We start from the raw sequence: 17,204 nt of genomic DNA on the forward strand, positions 1-17,204 counted from the left end.
ACTGGTTCAAGTTTACTGCACGATTATTCCTGCATGACAGCTTCAATGCTAAGAAATATGAAAGTTAACACAAATTAAAATCAAAATACATGTTTTTCTCCAGTCAATTATACCTCCACAGCTGAACATTATGTATACATTTTTACAACGATGAACACAGAGCTAAGACCTAGTATTCGTACACAAATTATCAAAATATCTTTCTGAAATCCAGTTCATTATCTTTCACAATCTCGGTTGTTGCAGAAAACCAAATGCAAATGAAAAAACATTACAATTGTAATGGTAAGTAACATTGATCATCAGGTACATTTATGCAGAAAATTTGTTTAACTTATGAACAAGGTTCTTTTTTGGTATTTTCTCACATCCAGGCCTACCAGTCCTGGGGCAACGCATCCATCTTCATATTATGGAGACCTAAACCTTGTGGTAATCCAGCATAATTTTCTCACCAAAGAACAGGAAAATCACAGAAAGAGTTCAAGAAATAATTCAAAATAAAAACTGCCAAGAAGTAGAAAGAAAGAACACGGGGAAACTAAGGTCATCACCGAGATAAAATTCGTCCAGATAGGACTTAAATGTTTTTAAAACAGAAATAAATTGACACACTGCAATTTATTCAATCAGTCTAATTTGTAAGCCCAGAGCGGATTCCTACAGTTCATTTGTTATATCACTTGGCCCAAACAATATTTTTTAGCATATTATGCATTCTGTAAATGTTAACTTTGTCTTGCTCATTTATGTGCATAACCTAAAGATTCTAACATTGAGATGGGCTCTTGAAAAAACTGCAATTACTTCAATAGATGTGAATTCCAGGAAAAACATTTACTCCTCATAGAATCAGTGTCTAATTCATCAGACTTTTCTATTCTGGTGTCACAATTATTACTCTCTCACAAGAACCCAGGTCCTAGTCACTTGTTCACCTGGTACAACCCGTGTACCATGTCACTCATTTACCTGATTGCTTCATTCTGGTGAAATAATAGTTCTAGAAATCTCAGTGTCCAAGACATTAATTCATCTGATCACTCCACTCTAGTGCTGCAAGTACAACTGGTGTCCTAGTAAATGATTCACTATATTGCTCCAGTCTTTTAAATGATAATCAGTCTCAGCAGAACCAGTGTCCTGCTCATGAATTTACCCGATTGCTCCATTTGGTACAGTAAAATTGTTCTCAGAGAAGAATCCTCGCCCAAGTCACTGTAGAATTGATTCGATTGTTCCATTCTGGTGCAGTTATGCATGTCATATTTTTCTCCTAGTAGTACCAGCGTCAGTCAATAGGGATCACGTCTGGAGGTGAGCTGCGGCTGTCAGATCCTGAGGACAATGATGTGAGGTCTATACCCTGTCTGACACTAGAACCCGAGGGCACCATGCTATCAAACTACAAAGAAAACAAATATAACAGTAAACAAATTGCTTGCTGTGAGACCATCCTGTTTAGCCCGACAAGTTTCAGAGCTGCACACTACTTATAAAAGATGAACTTTGATGAACTTGGCACCACCAGAAGTTCCTACTCCAAAATTCTGGAACTCAATGGGGATCAGAATGAACAGGATGCAGTGGTCTTTCCAACTTTATTTAGTTAAAAACAGCAAAAAATTTTCTTTACAGTTTTCTCTGTATAACACTTACGAATTGTGTAATGATGTCTCAGGGACATGAATTACTTGGAATGACATGTGGGGAATAGGAACAAGGAATGGAATGTGTTGTTAGTCGATGATATCAAGTGGCATCAAAGCCAGTGTGTGGAAAGACTGTGTATCAAGTTTGAAAGGAGTATTACCTCGTTATTTCTTGAAGACCGCCCAAAATTGTTAGACAAATCAGTTGACTCCAGATCAGACTGAAGTAACGAGAAAAGGTCAACATCTGCAAGAGGAGTTACAAGATTGTTAGAATTGATAGAGGTGTGCAAGAAAATAACATATCTGCCAGACCAAGCACAACAAATGCACACCATTCCTCTGCTTGAGGGTGCCACCTGGTCAGTTCAAGCAGAGGAATAAAGGCTTCAACAATAGTGCTAACAATATAATAGGAATGAAGACATTTGGTTGGAATAAACATTGAAGGGGGGAAATGAATGAGATTCTCAGTAAAAAAATGGTTTGAAACCTCTTCTCGATTTTATTCTAATACTCCTATCGTCAATTCTGTTTTCTTTTCCTGCATTCTTTTTACTTTTTTGTTTCTTTCGCTTCCCCTTTTTCACCATTTTTGGCAAGAGCACGTTATCAACAAAACCTTTGATATAAAAAAAACATCAGGTCAATTAAATAGAAGCGATGAATTTTCAACCACTGTCCTTTCTATTCTAGAGAGGGTGTCCAACAGACATTAACATTATAGGTTTACAGTAAAACTTGTATACTTTCACCACAAAAGGTTTTTCCAAGAGGGAAATCATATCATTGTAATAGTCAAAGAAGTTAATTTACAATACTTACTTGAGACGTCAAAGTATGGCAGTTCATTCCTTGTGCTTCCCGTTGCTCCGACATTAAATTGAGGTGACACATAGGACCGGGACGATGTAGAATTTGATGAGGACATCATGCTGGATCTTGTTGCCGAAGAGTATGTTGGAGGCAGTTGAGCCGACAGTGGCGCTATTTTTGGAGGTACTGATGCCGCCGTGGGTAACAAGGCCGGAGCAGACAACGAAGCAGTCAAGGTGCTGGGCCTGAAAATGTAAACAAACAGTTGAAAAGATTGGTGTATGAACTACGGCCAACCTACAGCAATTCAGTAATACGGCATATTTTCCTTATTTGGTATTTGGTTGCGATGCGAGGCCACTACAGGTTACTTTTATCCCCGTGTGGGATAATTTACTGGTATAGACACTCGGCTACAAGGGACCATGGCGAGGCCACTACAGGTTACTTTTATCCCCCTGTGTGGGATCATTTACTGGTATAGACACTCAGCTACAAGGGACCATGGCTTTTAGTCTCATCCACCAGAGTCTCGATAGTTCATATGTTGTGAAGAGCCCAGAATTTGTTCCTGGACTCCCCACCGGTATATCAGAAAACATATTCCTGTCACCTAGGCCCATCAGTGTTGTCACCAGCGTTAACCACTCGGCTACGCGACTCCTCAAATTCCTTTCGCACCTGTTGAATACTAGTAGACAATTCTGCGCCTAGAAATGACATGGAAGTATCACCACTTGTGATCATCTTTTAATTGGTTTTAAATGCTCTTGCTGGGGTTGTTCCTGGGAGATGCATTACGTGTTGTTGGCCAGTGCATGTGTCAATGTGATTCAGATATTGATCAATGAATCTGAAGGACTATTCCTGCTGGAAAATGTTCTCCTCTTCATGTCTCCATACGTTTTGATCAACCATGTCATCAGTTATGGTTGGCTCTTCAATCTCTCAGCCTTCCAGAGTAGAGCGCCTCAGAGCAAATCACAAAGGGTCACCGAAGGTCAGCATTTATGATTTTTTCATATTTTTCTTGTGATAAGCACCTGCTATTGGCAAAGTAGGTCACATATGTCCGGATTAGTCCATCTTTAAGCTGCCAGACATTCATCCCTTTATTCATCAGTTTAGGTATCTGATAACCATCATAAAGGCGTTCTTACAGCTCCTCTTAGAGAGGGCAGCATCAAATATTTTCAGCCAGACCACACACGTCAAGGTACGAGCTAAAACTTTGAAGTTGTTCACAGCATTAGATGCAAAGACACCTGAGCATGTCTTTCGTCATGATCTCTTGGTATCAGATGAAAATACAGTCTACTATTGACTAACATCAAAGATTTAAAAAGAAACATTCAAGGGTATGAAGTACAACTTAAAGGTCGACTTTTGCCTTGCACAGCAACTTACACAAGCTCTTGTGACACTCTCCATTCTCTCGCCACAAATGAAGAACAAAATCCACAGTTTCACAAAATATACGTTTAATCACACAAGATTTACAAAATATGCATTTTGCCAAGCTGGTGGGTGTGATGAGGGATGACCAGATTTTTGAAGAATGTGAATTGTGAATGGATTTTGGGAGATGGGAGCACAAACACAAGAGCAAGATTGTTACGTGTACACGCTTGGGTCCTAATCAGTTATAATCACCGGTGAAAATTCACACATATTGATCAAATAATTCACTTAATTGATTTACTTACATTTTCATTGATAATTCGTGACAACACCAGGCAACTGGCAACACATCTCCTCCAAAAAGTCTCCTTTTATTTGCTCAAACTATGAAGAGGGTAACAAAACATCTTCAATATGTTGAAGTCGAAGTGCAATTTCTAGTTTCAAGAAAAATACAATGGTTTTTCCACACAATACACTTTGTTGATAATGTCAGAGAAAAACTGGATATAACTTCCATTCTAATGACACTGAGAGATTTGGAGAAGAACTTTTACCAGTTCCTGCTGCAGTTACTTACATAATCCACACAAATCCACATGATCTTCGACTGTACTGTGTGTGGCAGCACCTTCAGACCTGACAGTCACCAACATCATTTGTATCAAGCACAACTGACTGGTAAACCTCACGTAATGTTAACTTCCCACAAGTGATTAATCAGGTCCTCAACATAGCAAAAACATTTTGAACAAGTTTAAACCCTTTGAATGAAATTATCTGACTAGCATTGTCAGCCTAGTTACAGAATGTGATCAGGATTTCAACCCGATCAGGTAGGACCTAAATTATGCAGTGCAACTTGATTTTAGGTCAGTGTTACCAAATAGGTATCTCTGAGTTTATAGTCTGTGAGACATTATGTAACTACAACTACATACACGAATAAGTCCCTCCATAACTCCATGATTCGTCTTAACAGATCAGAATCATTATAAATCAATAAAGCATTCAAACATTTATCTTGTCTTCTGACCAACTCATACAATTCATCATAAACCCTGTTATCTCCATAATAGCCCCCCCCCCCCCTTCTCCCTGAACAACATGCATCTTGAACAGCCTAACAGTACATAAAAAGGTAACTTACTTCTTCACACACAAAGGTAACTCTACATCAATATTCAAGTAGATAAATACAATGCACAAGTAGAAATCTGACTAGCAGGGTTCAACTTTGCAAACTGGGTAAATCCAGAGTCATTATTTTACTGTGTGGACAGGATTCTGAGGGCTGAGAGGTGACTGTAGTGTAAAATAGGTCTATTTTACCTGTAATAGGCATATGTGGAAAATACGCCTTTCGACCTTCCGCAACCCAGTAAACACAGTTGTTTACTAGAGCTACAAACTGACTATGCAAACCAACTCAATTGTGACCAAATAAAACTGTCATTTTGTCTAGTTAATAAACATAAGCAATTTATCAATGATCTTCATTTGTACATGTAAGTACATGACAGATAAATAAACAGTTATATGCAGAGTGTATATAAAAGGTGACAAATTAATCATTGGTACGACACAAAATATAATGAGATCTGACCTAAAGACCCAAACAATGAAGGGTCGGTCACTAGGATTACAACCTCAATACTCTCCGAATAAAATCATCATATACTAGCAACATTCAACCCTAAAATTCAGCTGAGTAGGCCAGAGAATACTGCTGACCACCGATTCATTTTATAATCACAACCTCAAATACTTTTTCCCATCAGAACAGCACCCAGCTTATATTGGAAGTCACCAAATACAATTTTTTTCTTATGTACAAACAGTATATGCATATCACATAGGTAGTCTCGACTGACCATTGTCAAGATGAAGCAATACGGAGAACTTGAGAGGAAACATGAAATCAACATGTCAGGTCCCCCTCCCAAAGAAAGCTGAAATCTCTGCCAAGAGCACAATTATAAAGCGGGGTTCATATTCATGATTTCAGTCCAAAAGTAGGAGAGTTGATCTATTTGACTTTGTTGTAAAGACACCTCATACGCCCTTAGGTTTCCTGAACATGTAGTTGGGCGAGAGTAGCATATTTCTCCAATATGAATGCATGCTTCTTTATCATGATTATACCAATATATTAATCGTATTCAGCATTTTCAACAGGCTAGTACGTGCAGCATGATTCGACACATTCAATAATTAATGTCGAAGAAAACTTTACCATCAAGAGGAGGAATCATCATCTGAGCTGGGACCTGATGGCAGGTAAGACTTATAACGGGATGATGGCAGGAAAGAATTGATACCACTCATCATGCCATAAAAATCTTCCACTTCATTGCTAGAAAGACCAAGGCCAGTACCCAAGAAAGGATGCTGCAGATGAGATGACAAATGTGACCGAGTGTGTGCTGGCGGTGGATTGTGGACCGGGATCGAGAGGCCAAGGTGGGCCGAATGCAGCATTGAAGGCGTGGCACTGATTGTCGGTGCAACTGTACTGATTGGCCGGTGAGCGGCCTGCGGACTTGGGATGAGGGGTGGAGGTGTGGTGTGAAGTGTGGGCGGGGTACGCAAAGTAGATCGCGGTGAGACACTGCTATTTGGCGTGCGTGGAGAATTCGAGACCCTTGTCCCAGATGAATCCGTTGTGTCATAATCTATCGTTATGCAATTAGACAGGCCGGAATTTTGTGATTGAGGTGATGATGATGATGCCACGAATATGGGGCTGTCCAGGTGGACAGGATTGCTTGCAGCCGATTCTCCCCGACTCTTGGGACTGTAATGAGGTGGTGTATCCACATCAATCAGTGGTGGCGCACAACTCATAGGACTCACGCACCGTTGGGGTGACTTCTTTGTCAGCGGCAAGGGATCATCATCATCATCATCATCTTCTGAACTGCTCCATGTCAAGTCTATGACAGCTGGCTTCGGCTTCTTAGGTGCAGGAGCTGGAAATCAGAATTGAATAAGTTAGCTCGTTCTGACAGTCTGACATGCTCTTATAATTCGACAACTTATGGTTGATATATTACCAAGCAACCCCATCTTCTTTTCTTCTCTCAATACAAACATGAGGTACAAGTTAAAAGACAATTCGCTTAGACTAAAGGTTTCTATCGCCATAACAAATAGAAGTCCTGGTAAGGTGTCCAACAGTCTAGTTGCATTATGCAAGCATTGCAAAACATGGGTTGTTTTTTACTGCGCAAGTGCTTTATAACGCCAGAAGAACTGAAACGTATTAATTCGCAAGATCTTACCTGACCCTGATGAAGAAGATGAAGAAGCAGTAGAGCTCGTCTTGGTAGCAGGACTTGAAATGATCACTTCCTTTTTGACCTGCTTGAATGGACTCCATGAACCATCCTCAACAAACTGGATATCATTACAATCCTGACTGCACTCCTGCACTATTTTGGAGAAAAGTCTGTAAAGAGATATTGTTTTATTTGCCACAGAACTGCAAAATTCTATTGATTGTAATCTCAATATCTGGTGAGTGCTCTACAAATCTTGCACTCACTGCTGACACTCCAGCTAGACTGGTTGATCATAAGGATTCGAGGTTCCTGAAGTAGCAGATAGACACGCGATGACCTCATTGAAGATTGATTGAAACTACTGTGCCCGAGGTCATTACGTCACCAAATGCTGATAACAGCGTTTCGGCCAATGACGCCCCGATGACGCTCTTTTTGAACTTACCCATCAATGATAAGACTATCGTAGGTAGCTGGTTTATCACATACAGGACATTTCCAAGTAGGCTTCTTTTCGTTCATCAACAGGTAGGTCTCAGCATCAAAGCACTGGAGATGTGTACACGTATTGCAACGGCTTGGACAACGCATCCTCATCTTTCCGAGCTGAAACAGCAGATGAGAAATTATACTTTTCAGGTTTCACTCAAACTTATCAATGGGACAAAATTCTAAAATAAATGGGTGATTTGTTTCCAATTGCAAATAGATTTGTCCTCTTGCTCCTTTACTTGGCCTACTTACACAAGCCAAGTGCATAATCTTGGAAGAAGGGCGTATACTTGGATAAATTGCAAAGGGCGAATAGTTCATGTACTTACAGGACACAAGAGTGACACTCTGAGACTCGTTGTGGCTATTTCACTGTCAGGATCTTGATGGAGCTTCTCTTTAACTGAAAACAAGAAGAGTTAGATTTAAGTATAATGAGGTTCAGTTCACCCAAACGGGAAGAATAAGCTTTTTGTTGCAGTACTTACTTGCCAGTGAGGAACTAACAGAACTTGGCTGTACAATGTCCAACACCACATAAATGACAATTCCTGAGTTACAACAATTAAATGCCTGAAGGTGTTAATGGCACAGAGCTGGGTGATACTTGGGAAATTGCTTGAAGCTGTAAAGTATGTTGAATGCCAGCGCCTCTTAAGGGGAATCCTCAGAATGCAGACTCCACATTCTATTCAACTAGAGTGTAATGATCATACTCACTTAAAGCCCTCGAGTGATCTGCGTGTTTGATTCCTTTGGCCTTTAGTCTCTGTAATAAGACATCTGACGACTGCTTTCTGACTAGGTACACACCCACACAATAACCCTGAAGAATATGACAAACAAGTCAAGAAAGGTGATAGAATTCATAAAGTCAAGATAAATCAGAAAAGAAACTTGCTTTAAAGTTCAGACAGTGTGCTATCCAACAACCCTACTTGGTACCAAGGCTTGACTTTACACTGTAAGTGCTTATTGATTATTACCGGTTACCAATCATACCACTTCTTAGCATTGACAAACTTCATCTCAAATACATCATCAACAGTTATCATTTGCACCAAGGCAACTATCATTACTTACCCGAGCGAATTCCGAAGCCCACGAGATATTCACATGATTAGGAATCGTTGGTGAGATGCGACACAATGAGGTAATGTTGACAGGTCGTCCCGGCCGCTTTGGCTCAACACCAGGCTTGTTGGTAGGGATGGGATTCTGTAAGCAAGGGAGGTAGTCCATGTTTAAACCAGACAATCAGAAAGTGAGGGGTTTAGATAATCTTTCTACAGAAGATTTAACCTGTGGGTGTCTTTCTTCCACTAAAATGGCTACCATCAACTCAGAAGGAAGCTATATTGACATGCAATTGGGATCAGGTTTGGATGACTTTTAGCATGTTAAGTACAAATACAGAAAAGAATGCCATGAACACCCAAACCAACCTGCCAAGTGGTTGTGATAACAAGAAGGGCAACAGAAACATATGTTACATATTTCGAAGAGAACATTTAGAACAATGAGTTGGGATAGCTCATTTTGCCCGAAAACACGGACCTCCAAAACAAAGGACAACTTTTCGATGGTTTGTCAAGCAATATGATACAGCAAACAGGCATTATTTAACATCAGTCATATTTTCACCCCTGTTTAGGCGAATAAAGATTTACTTACAGGCAGTGTAGCAACTTTACTATTAACTTTTAAAAGAGCACCAGTTGGAAAGTCATCTGCTTGGGGAGTACCAGTTTCTATCCGCGTAAATCTAAAAGAAACAACATCTAAATGTCAACTTACAGGCAGTGTGGCAATTTTGCTATTTACTCTCACGCAAATACTTGGTGGGAAATTGTCGCCTTGCTCACAACTTGTCTCCAACAGGCAAAACCTGTAAAGATACGAATCTTTAGAACCGTGGAAGCAAATACTGTAACCCCAAATATTTTAGTTGGCTGATTAAATCAGCTCCAATACTCCCTCTGTGAAGTGAAAAAGGAACATTTCATTGAAAGATTATGATGTGTCTTCATCCTAAACGCTGTCAATCTAATTACAAGCTTCACACTTACGACAGAGCCAGGTGGCAGCACTTGGTCCATAATATTAAATGCAGGCTATACAAGTCAGTGTTGGCTTTCTGTTGAACAGTATTAAAAACAAAGCTCTTACCCTAGTAGTTGACAGCCAGCACCGCCTCCTCGGATGTGGCAAGGGTATTGAGAAAATATGACTTACCATGTGCAATGGCAATTGCCAACGAAGAGTTATAACCTACCTTAGTTGGACTTGAACTTGATAATCACATTTTGAACCAGGTCGCATATCTCTGGAAAAGAAGAAAAGCTTGTTTGTTACTCTAACCAGGAGCCTATGGGCATGAATATTAGCCGAGACTTGCAACTGCTACAGGGCCAAATATTGGCTTCTTTAAATGCAACGAAGCCTGCTCACTGTCAGAACAACTGCTCAAACCATCCACCAAACACAAAGAGGAAGACCTCTTATAACGCAAAAGCACCGATGAAAAGAGCCACTCCTTGGATATCTAACTTCGTCACTGATTACACTTGATACCTACCTGGACATCGCGATATCCTGGGCCTGTTGCGGTGTGAGGTGAAACACAAAAAACGTTTCTTGAAACCGTGAAGTATTTCTTGGCACTGAAAAAGACCACAGGAAACTGTCATCGCCTGTTAACTGTTAATTTCTGGCCTGAACATCAACTCTCTTACTTTTCATTTAAATTGCACCACCCTGAACTTGTTTTGCCAAGAGGTATATTTCTACAATCAACAATGTCCATTCAGCATTGGTCTGTTGTACTTGTAGCACAACTAAGGATCATTTTCAAACTGGAAGCATCACATTGAAATGATCCATCAATATTTTTACCTAATGTTGATGGCTTCAGCAATTCACCGAGAACGTCATAGAAGGGCAGCCGTTGAAACCGAACATCTGGATGTACTGGGAAACCACTGGAATGCTGGCTTGACGTGCTTGAATGACTCGAATGTTTAGCATAGTCTGAGTGAAATAAGAAGAAAAACATGAGTCTTAGAGATGATTTTACCAAAAATAATTGGCCAATTTTCCATGATTGAAAATGAGAATTCACACAGCCACTCGCACAGGATTGACAAAAATTTGAAAAATTCTAGTCCTGAGAGTGAGACAACTGGCTGAAACGTACCACCTCTTTCATGAGCTACAGAAATTGGCTGTTTCTTTTTCTTTGTTGACATCTGAAGCAATTTTTACCCAAAAATCGTAACACACAGCGATTCGATGTGTTTCTTTTCAATTTTCTGAAAATGCTGATTCAGGTTTATCAAAAAATCCAATTTTCTGAACATGCCAATTCAGGGCCTCCCGCTTGAATATACATATGTCACACCTGAATCAGCAAATAATTCTAAAGGTTCAATAATTGTAGATCAATTCATCACAATCAACATGCAAAATCCTTATTTTATTCTAAAAGACATTGTTTTTACTTGACTGTTCATCAATCAATGAAACTGAATTGGAAACGAGATGCAGGTGGAGGAAAACGATGAGAAAGACAGAAGTGCTGTAAGATTACAGTGTTTTGAGAGGTGGGGAATACAGACCAAAGACTAGGAAATATAAATGGACAATCCCAAAAACAATGTTAAAACTGGCGGGTACAAAAGTGACCAACTCCAAGTTTCATTAATGGTTCAAATCAAACAGCCCAACAGATGTTGTTCAAAACTTAATTGGCATCATGACCATAATCTGTTCAGCAGAATTTGTTCTTATGTCTCTTGTTTAGCAAACTCAGCACATTTTCAGAGTGCTGACATGCTGATATCAATCAATACAGTCAATCGTGGGAGTTTTTTTGCAAAAACATTTCTAAATTGCCTTAAACTTGACTGAAGTTGGCTTTGGGTATAATTGGAACAATAGTGGATAGTGCAAAAACCAAATAAATGAATTCAACAAAATACTTGTATGGTTACTAAACAATATGTGTTAAACTGAACTGCAGTGAATATGACGGGCTAAGTTCTGATATACAAGTATAAATACGATTTTCCGTTTATTTGTTAAAATGGTGTCCATGGCGACATACAACCTTTTTTACCACTTTCTGATTCATTTTTATTATAACTGCTGGTTTCCATATCCTCTTCTGAAACACAGAATGATTTAAATAGAAACTCATCCCAGCAACTAATATTTTTTATAAGCTAACCTGCCAACGAGAATAATGAGACAATAGTAACAACCATAGTGCTTTCTTTGGCCCATGTCTATCATCCAACTACTATCCATACAGATAGACTGGTAAACAGTTGTTAGACATTCCATTTGATTCACCAGCAGCCACCTCACCCAATGAGCTTAGTATTAGATCTTTTTCTTTAGACAAATATTAGACATTTTTAATATTAGATTATTACAATCAAAAATATATAAGGCGAGCTCGCAGAATATAGGAAAATTGATGTTTATAGAAAGTAAAGGAAATCTTCAACTGTACATGACTATTGGATGAGTTACAATCCATTAAACTAACTATACAATTCATTTATAGACTGAGCTACTTCTAGCACATGCTGACAGGATACTTCATTTATGACAGGAGGGAAAACAACTCATCAGAAGTCACTCAGGTTAACAGCATTTTCAAACACACAGGGCTCCTGCAAAAGCACAAATTCTCGAAACTTCGATCTGTAGGATCAGACCAAAATGAACAGAAGCCATGAAAATGATGACTTTAAAAAGCCCTGACCCTTTCATTTTAGCTGAAACACAACTAGTTAGCCGTTGGTATCATATTCACCACCTTTGCTGGGATCTTAGTTTTTTGGTTTACCCCCCCCCCCCCCCAATCAAACACCAGCTGGGGAAGCTATCTAAACATGTGAATTATAAGATCCACCCCATCCTTCAATATCCATGGAGCTTTTCTCTAGCTCAAGACTTCAATCAATATTGATTCAGGATAGTTGTGTGCCTTGCAGGAGCCCTTGTCAAGAACAACCAGGTAGAAATGGAAGTCCTCCACAGCTACCCTACCTGCTCCAGTCATTAGTTCATTATAAAGCAGGTGACCTGAAACATAAATGGCACCAACCATGTCTCAATTATTCTATAATTACTCTACATCCCACGGTGTAATCATATATGTTGTGCTGTCGTCACTACCCACCAGATGTTGATTCTGATAGTTACTGATTTAATGATGAATTAACTGGCATTTTTAAGTACAACCTGAACCACCCCGACAACCGTTTCAACCTAGCCAGACTAACAGTCCTAATCACATAAATGGTTCAAAGTCTTATTGCAGCACCCAACAGTAGTCTTGGAATAAACATGCAATCCAAAACGGGTGATAATACAAAAATTTGAATAAGGCATTCGACTTGAAATATGACAAAAAGTATACATCTTAAAAGTGGTTTTGAAGATATGTTTCAGCTCATGCTGCTGGCGAAGATTATCGCTAAAAGACTTACCATGTCTTGATGGATCTGAATTACTTGATGATGAAGGCCCTCGCAAACTCGATGAGCCACTCAGCTTGCCTGGATACCGCAGTCTAAAAAACATCAACAGCAAGTTCATCTATATCAGTCTGAATAACACCATGATTGATAAGGCAATACTACGCTTTCCCCGATCTTAAGCCTGTCAGGTTACAGTCAATACCTAACATTTACTTGTAATTCGACCAAACCAAAATCGTCAAGTAACTTACTTTATTGATCTCCAGCGTTTAGATGCTTTTTAACATGAACTACAAATGCCGAAGACAGAAATAAACACACAACTTTGGCCTTTACATGGTTTATCGGCTATAAGATGTACTAATCCTTCATCCAGTGGGCAGGGCATGATGAAAGAAGTAACCATGGAAACCAATCATATCACCTCCATCAAACAAGATGGGGTGGTAAAAGACAGAAAGCCACCGAAAGTTGCATGGTTTTCTCATGCAACCAATCATTTTGTTTGGTTTTCCTAGTATTTCAATGGTACAGCCTAGCCTCATCAAACAAGGGAAAGCGTGGTGAAAATGCTAGATATAAATTACTAATTGGTCAAACAAGAATAACATACCTGTCATCTGCATCTGAACTTCTTGTTGATGCTGACGGGTAGGGTTTGGCTCCCGGCCGACATCGCCTTAAAGATAGGAAAAGTGCAGACAAATGTTACAATTAAAGCAATCTATGAGACTCGGTATATTCAAAGATTCAAGAAATGAAGTAAGTCACTGCAAGGAAGGTTCACCTGAAATTATAAACAAATTCTTCAGGAATAAAACTTCTGAGCAGGCAAGGGAGGATGGTTATAAATGATACGGGACAGCGGCTACGTTTATCACAAATTATTCATAACCCTTGATCAAAGAGCAACTGTAAATGCAACAATAAGCATCTTGAAATAAATGTTATTTTTTAAGCATTCAAACAAAACACAAGGCAAGAAACAAAAAAATCTAATGAACTCACTCGCTTCTTCTGGCATCAGGTTGATCTTGGGGGGCATTGGTCCAAGTTTTTACCATCAACCTGTAAAATGATCATCTCCACAAATTTACTTCAATTCAATTCAACGTTTTGAACCGTACTATTATCTGAAACGGCTTCATACTGGATTGATTGAACAAAGGTGGGGCCTAACTCAGAAAACTGAAAATGAAATGTCTAGTGTTGGATTTTATCTCTGAAAATAAATCAAGAAAAGTCAACAGAGAGTGTATAATATTGGAGTGTTCCAAGGCTTGAAATGACAAACCAACTACATGTACCTCAACTCATAATTCATTTCCATAAACTTGTCTTCTGAAAACAACTAAATTGTCCAAAACCAGGAAAACGGAACTAATTTGGTGACAGTCACTGCATACCTTTTGTTCAAAGTGAGAGATGTTTCCAAATATATCAAACCTGAGAAAAAATAACTTTCGTCAGAATCATTCATTCCAACTCAAACCACTCCGACTCCCATACCACCAGACCACACACAGAATCATTTTCATCACATCTCAGTTGCCAAGGTGATGCCAGCACATGGGTACAAAAATAAAACTATAAAGGGTTAACACCATAACACATTCTAACTGGATGAAGAATGTTAACCCCTTCAACCTTTTCAAGTAATACCACACTGGATCAATACATTAACCCTTCCTAAGATCCGTGTCAAACATTGTTAACCAGAAAATTGGCAGCCGAGTGCAAACCCATCATTTTCCTTCCCCTGGCTGGATTCTTCAAGTTAAAATCAACTAAATATTTGTGTGCCTTTTTTTAGGGCCTGACAATGACATGAATTCTTTTTTTGGAATAGGGTACACGCACACCAACATTGCACATTAGTGTTTCTTATTCACTCTATCACTATTGATAATAACTAGACAATAAGGGGTTAACCAAGCAGGCTATTTTGAGACTTGAGCAGTCAATGCTCTGTTTGAGTTAACCCCTCCAGCACAACAGCCACTATTTTAACAATAAACAGACAATTCAATGATTTTTTTTCACCAAAAAATTATCAGAAAGAAGTACAAAAGGCATAATTTGATTAAGAAAAGCTTATACCAATTTTCTTTTCAAAGAGTTTGAACTTATTTTGATGATTTCAAATTAAAGATATGAAATTTTAGAACCACTACTAAGTTGGTGTATTCAATAAAACTTGGAAATGGTCCAAATTTGTCCTTCCTTTGCACAGGAGTTTTTATTCAATTCCATGTAGGCCTACATCTACATGTAGTATGTACCACTGAAAAAACACTGACAATCTAGTGGTACCAATCTAACACCCTGAAAAATCATCAACACTCAAAATGTTTATTTGATAATTGGTTGGCTATGGCTTTCTACAGTGTCATTCGTGGCAATAATGAAACATGTCATAGTACACACTCGCGCGTGTCATAACATTATTTTACCAGTACTTTGGTCTAACGTACATGTCTGGTGTGTGTCATCACATGTTGAACAGAAGAAAATATCAACAGACCAGCCATTGACTGAAATGACTATAATCTGAATAAATTAATTACTGCATGATTGGCAAAGAGTCCAAACCTACATTTTGAAAACACTTAAGGCCTTCTGATATCTGCCAAGTACTGCCTTTTGGAATGAAACAACTGTAAAACTAATGTATGGTATTGTAATTAACAGAGTTTGTCAGGTACTGCAAAAAAACATGGTCTGATTATGAAAAACCTACTCACCTATATAATTCTCTAATTTTAATTTGTACAGGTGTGGAGCATCCCTTAGAGATCAGCTGAAGAGCCCGCATCAGCAAATCCTGCTTTCGACCACTTTTATTCCGGCCAGCGAACCCCAGTAATACCTGGAGTTCGGATACCCGGAAGCTCATTACCATGTGCTGAAGAATAAGAAAAATCAAATATATTACGATCAGTATTAAAGTTTAATAACTTGAAATCCTAAAGCAATTAGAACGCCTTCAAAATGAAGTAAACTCCAATTTCAAGTTCTTGCCAAAATGGTGGTATGGACGGTCAACCCTTAAAAGATTTTGTGAATCACTACCGTATTCTAATCGAAAGGTGCTGCAACAGAGACTAATAGCGCTAACAGAACAAATGCACACTCAGGACCCGTATCCAACATCACATCGTACAGGCCCTACGTCAGATCAGAAGTCGACTGAGTCTGAGAAGGCGTGTCAGTGTGCGTGCGCACAGCCTCTCATTGATTCATTTAGGCCAAGGCCTTATTAGCCTAATACTAATAGGCGCTGGGCCTAGGACTAGTAGGAGTACTAGGTAGCTCACAGCCAAGATTGATTTACTTCCAACACTGTGACACTTTGTTCCAGGTGAAACGCATGCGTAATCAGCGCCCAAGCAAACTTGAAGTCACAAATAATCCGGTCATCCTAAATTGCGTCCAGTGGCGACCAGGGGCGCGTCCAACGCGAAATAATGTGTATATGGTTAAAAATGTTTTCAAGCTCCTATAACACTTTCAATAAACAAGATTTAGGCCGAAGTTTAGTGGAGTTTGCAAACCCAGTTTTTGAATAATCTGGTGATGATTATTCAAAAACTAGGTTTGGAAACTCCACCAAACTTCCAAATCTTGTTTATTGAAAGTGTTTAGGAGCTTGAAAACATTTTTAACCATATACACCCTATTATTTCGCGTTGGACGCCACTGGTCGCCACTGGACGCAAAATAGGATGACCCCAAATAATCGCTCAGTCACTCGGTATGCTCATCATCAGTAGGCCTACATGTATTACACAGTATGACTATGTATTGTGCATGCAGTGTACCGTGTATACACAGAATGTACATGACACAGTCGGCCGGAGAACCGAAAACACCATGAAAGGACCACGTTTTTAAGTACGACAGGGTAGTTTTTCTAACAAAATTTTTAAGAAGATAAGGCTGCCGCACTTAGATAGCAATTTAAATGTAATCAGAGGTAAATTCAGAAGCGTGAACAGTACAAAACAACACGGTTTTACTTCGAATCGAACCTTCAATTCCGCGGTATCGGCCATGTTCCGTTTTTT

The 17,204-nt window shown here is 39.1% G+C and overlaps 1 protein-coding gene across 5 annotated transcripts; it reads right to left on the reverse strand.

The window, feature by feature from the left end:
* Window positions 1–74: 74 nt before the first annotated feature.
* LOC135501711 (E3 SUMO-protein ligase PIAS2-like) lies at window positions 75–17,201 on the reverse strand. Of its 5 annotated transcripts, XM_064793988.1 has the most exons (19): window positions 17,169–17,201; window positions 15,882–16,042; window positions 14,146–14,205; window positions 13,751–13,816; window positions 13,147–13,229; window positions 12,704–12,739; window positions 10,541–10,675; window positions 10,224–10,308; window positions 9,921–9,971; window positions 9,320–9,410; window positions 8,729–8,863; window positions 8,366–8,471; window positions 7,975–8,048; window positions 7,599–7,759; window positions 7,154–7,320; window positions 6,730–6,841; window positions 2,478–2,713; window positions 1,814–1,899; window positions 75–1,405 (listed from the first exon to the last, which is right to left on the reverse strand). In XM_064793988.1, exons 1-19 carry the CDS (start codon window positions 17,190–17,192, stop codon window positions 1,292–1,294), a joined length of 1,983 nt encoding a protein of 660 aa, XP_064650058.1. In that variant the 5' UTR covers window positions 17,193–17,201; the 3' UTR covers window positions 75–1,291. The 5 variants fall into 5 exon arrangements, with proteins under 5 accessions (XP_064650058.1, XP_064650031.1, XP_064650037.1 ...); XM_064793961.1 differs by lacking the exons at window positions 75–1,405; window positions 1,814–1,899; window positions 2,478–2,713 and having other exon boundaries at window positions 2,725–6,841; XM_064793967.1 differs by lacking the exons at window positions 75–1,405; window positions 1,814–1,899; window positions 2,478–2,713; window positions 9,320–9,410 and adding an exon at window positions 9,443–9,533 and having other exon boundaries at window positions 2,725–6,841.
* Window positions 17,202–17,204: the final 3 nt, after the last annotated feature.

Source organism: Lineus longissimus, chromosome 2, assembly GCF_910592395.1.
Source record: "Lineus longissimus chromosome 2, tnLinLong1.2, whole genome shotgun sequence".
Classification (NCBI taxonomy): Eukaryota; Metazoa; Nemertea; class Pilidiophora; order Heteronemertea; family Lineidae; genus Lineus; species Lineus longissimus.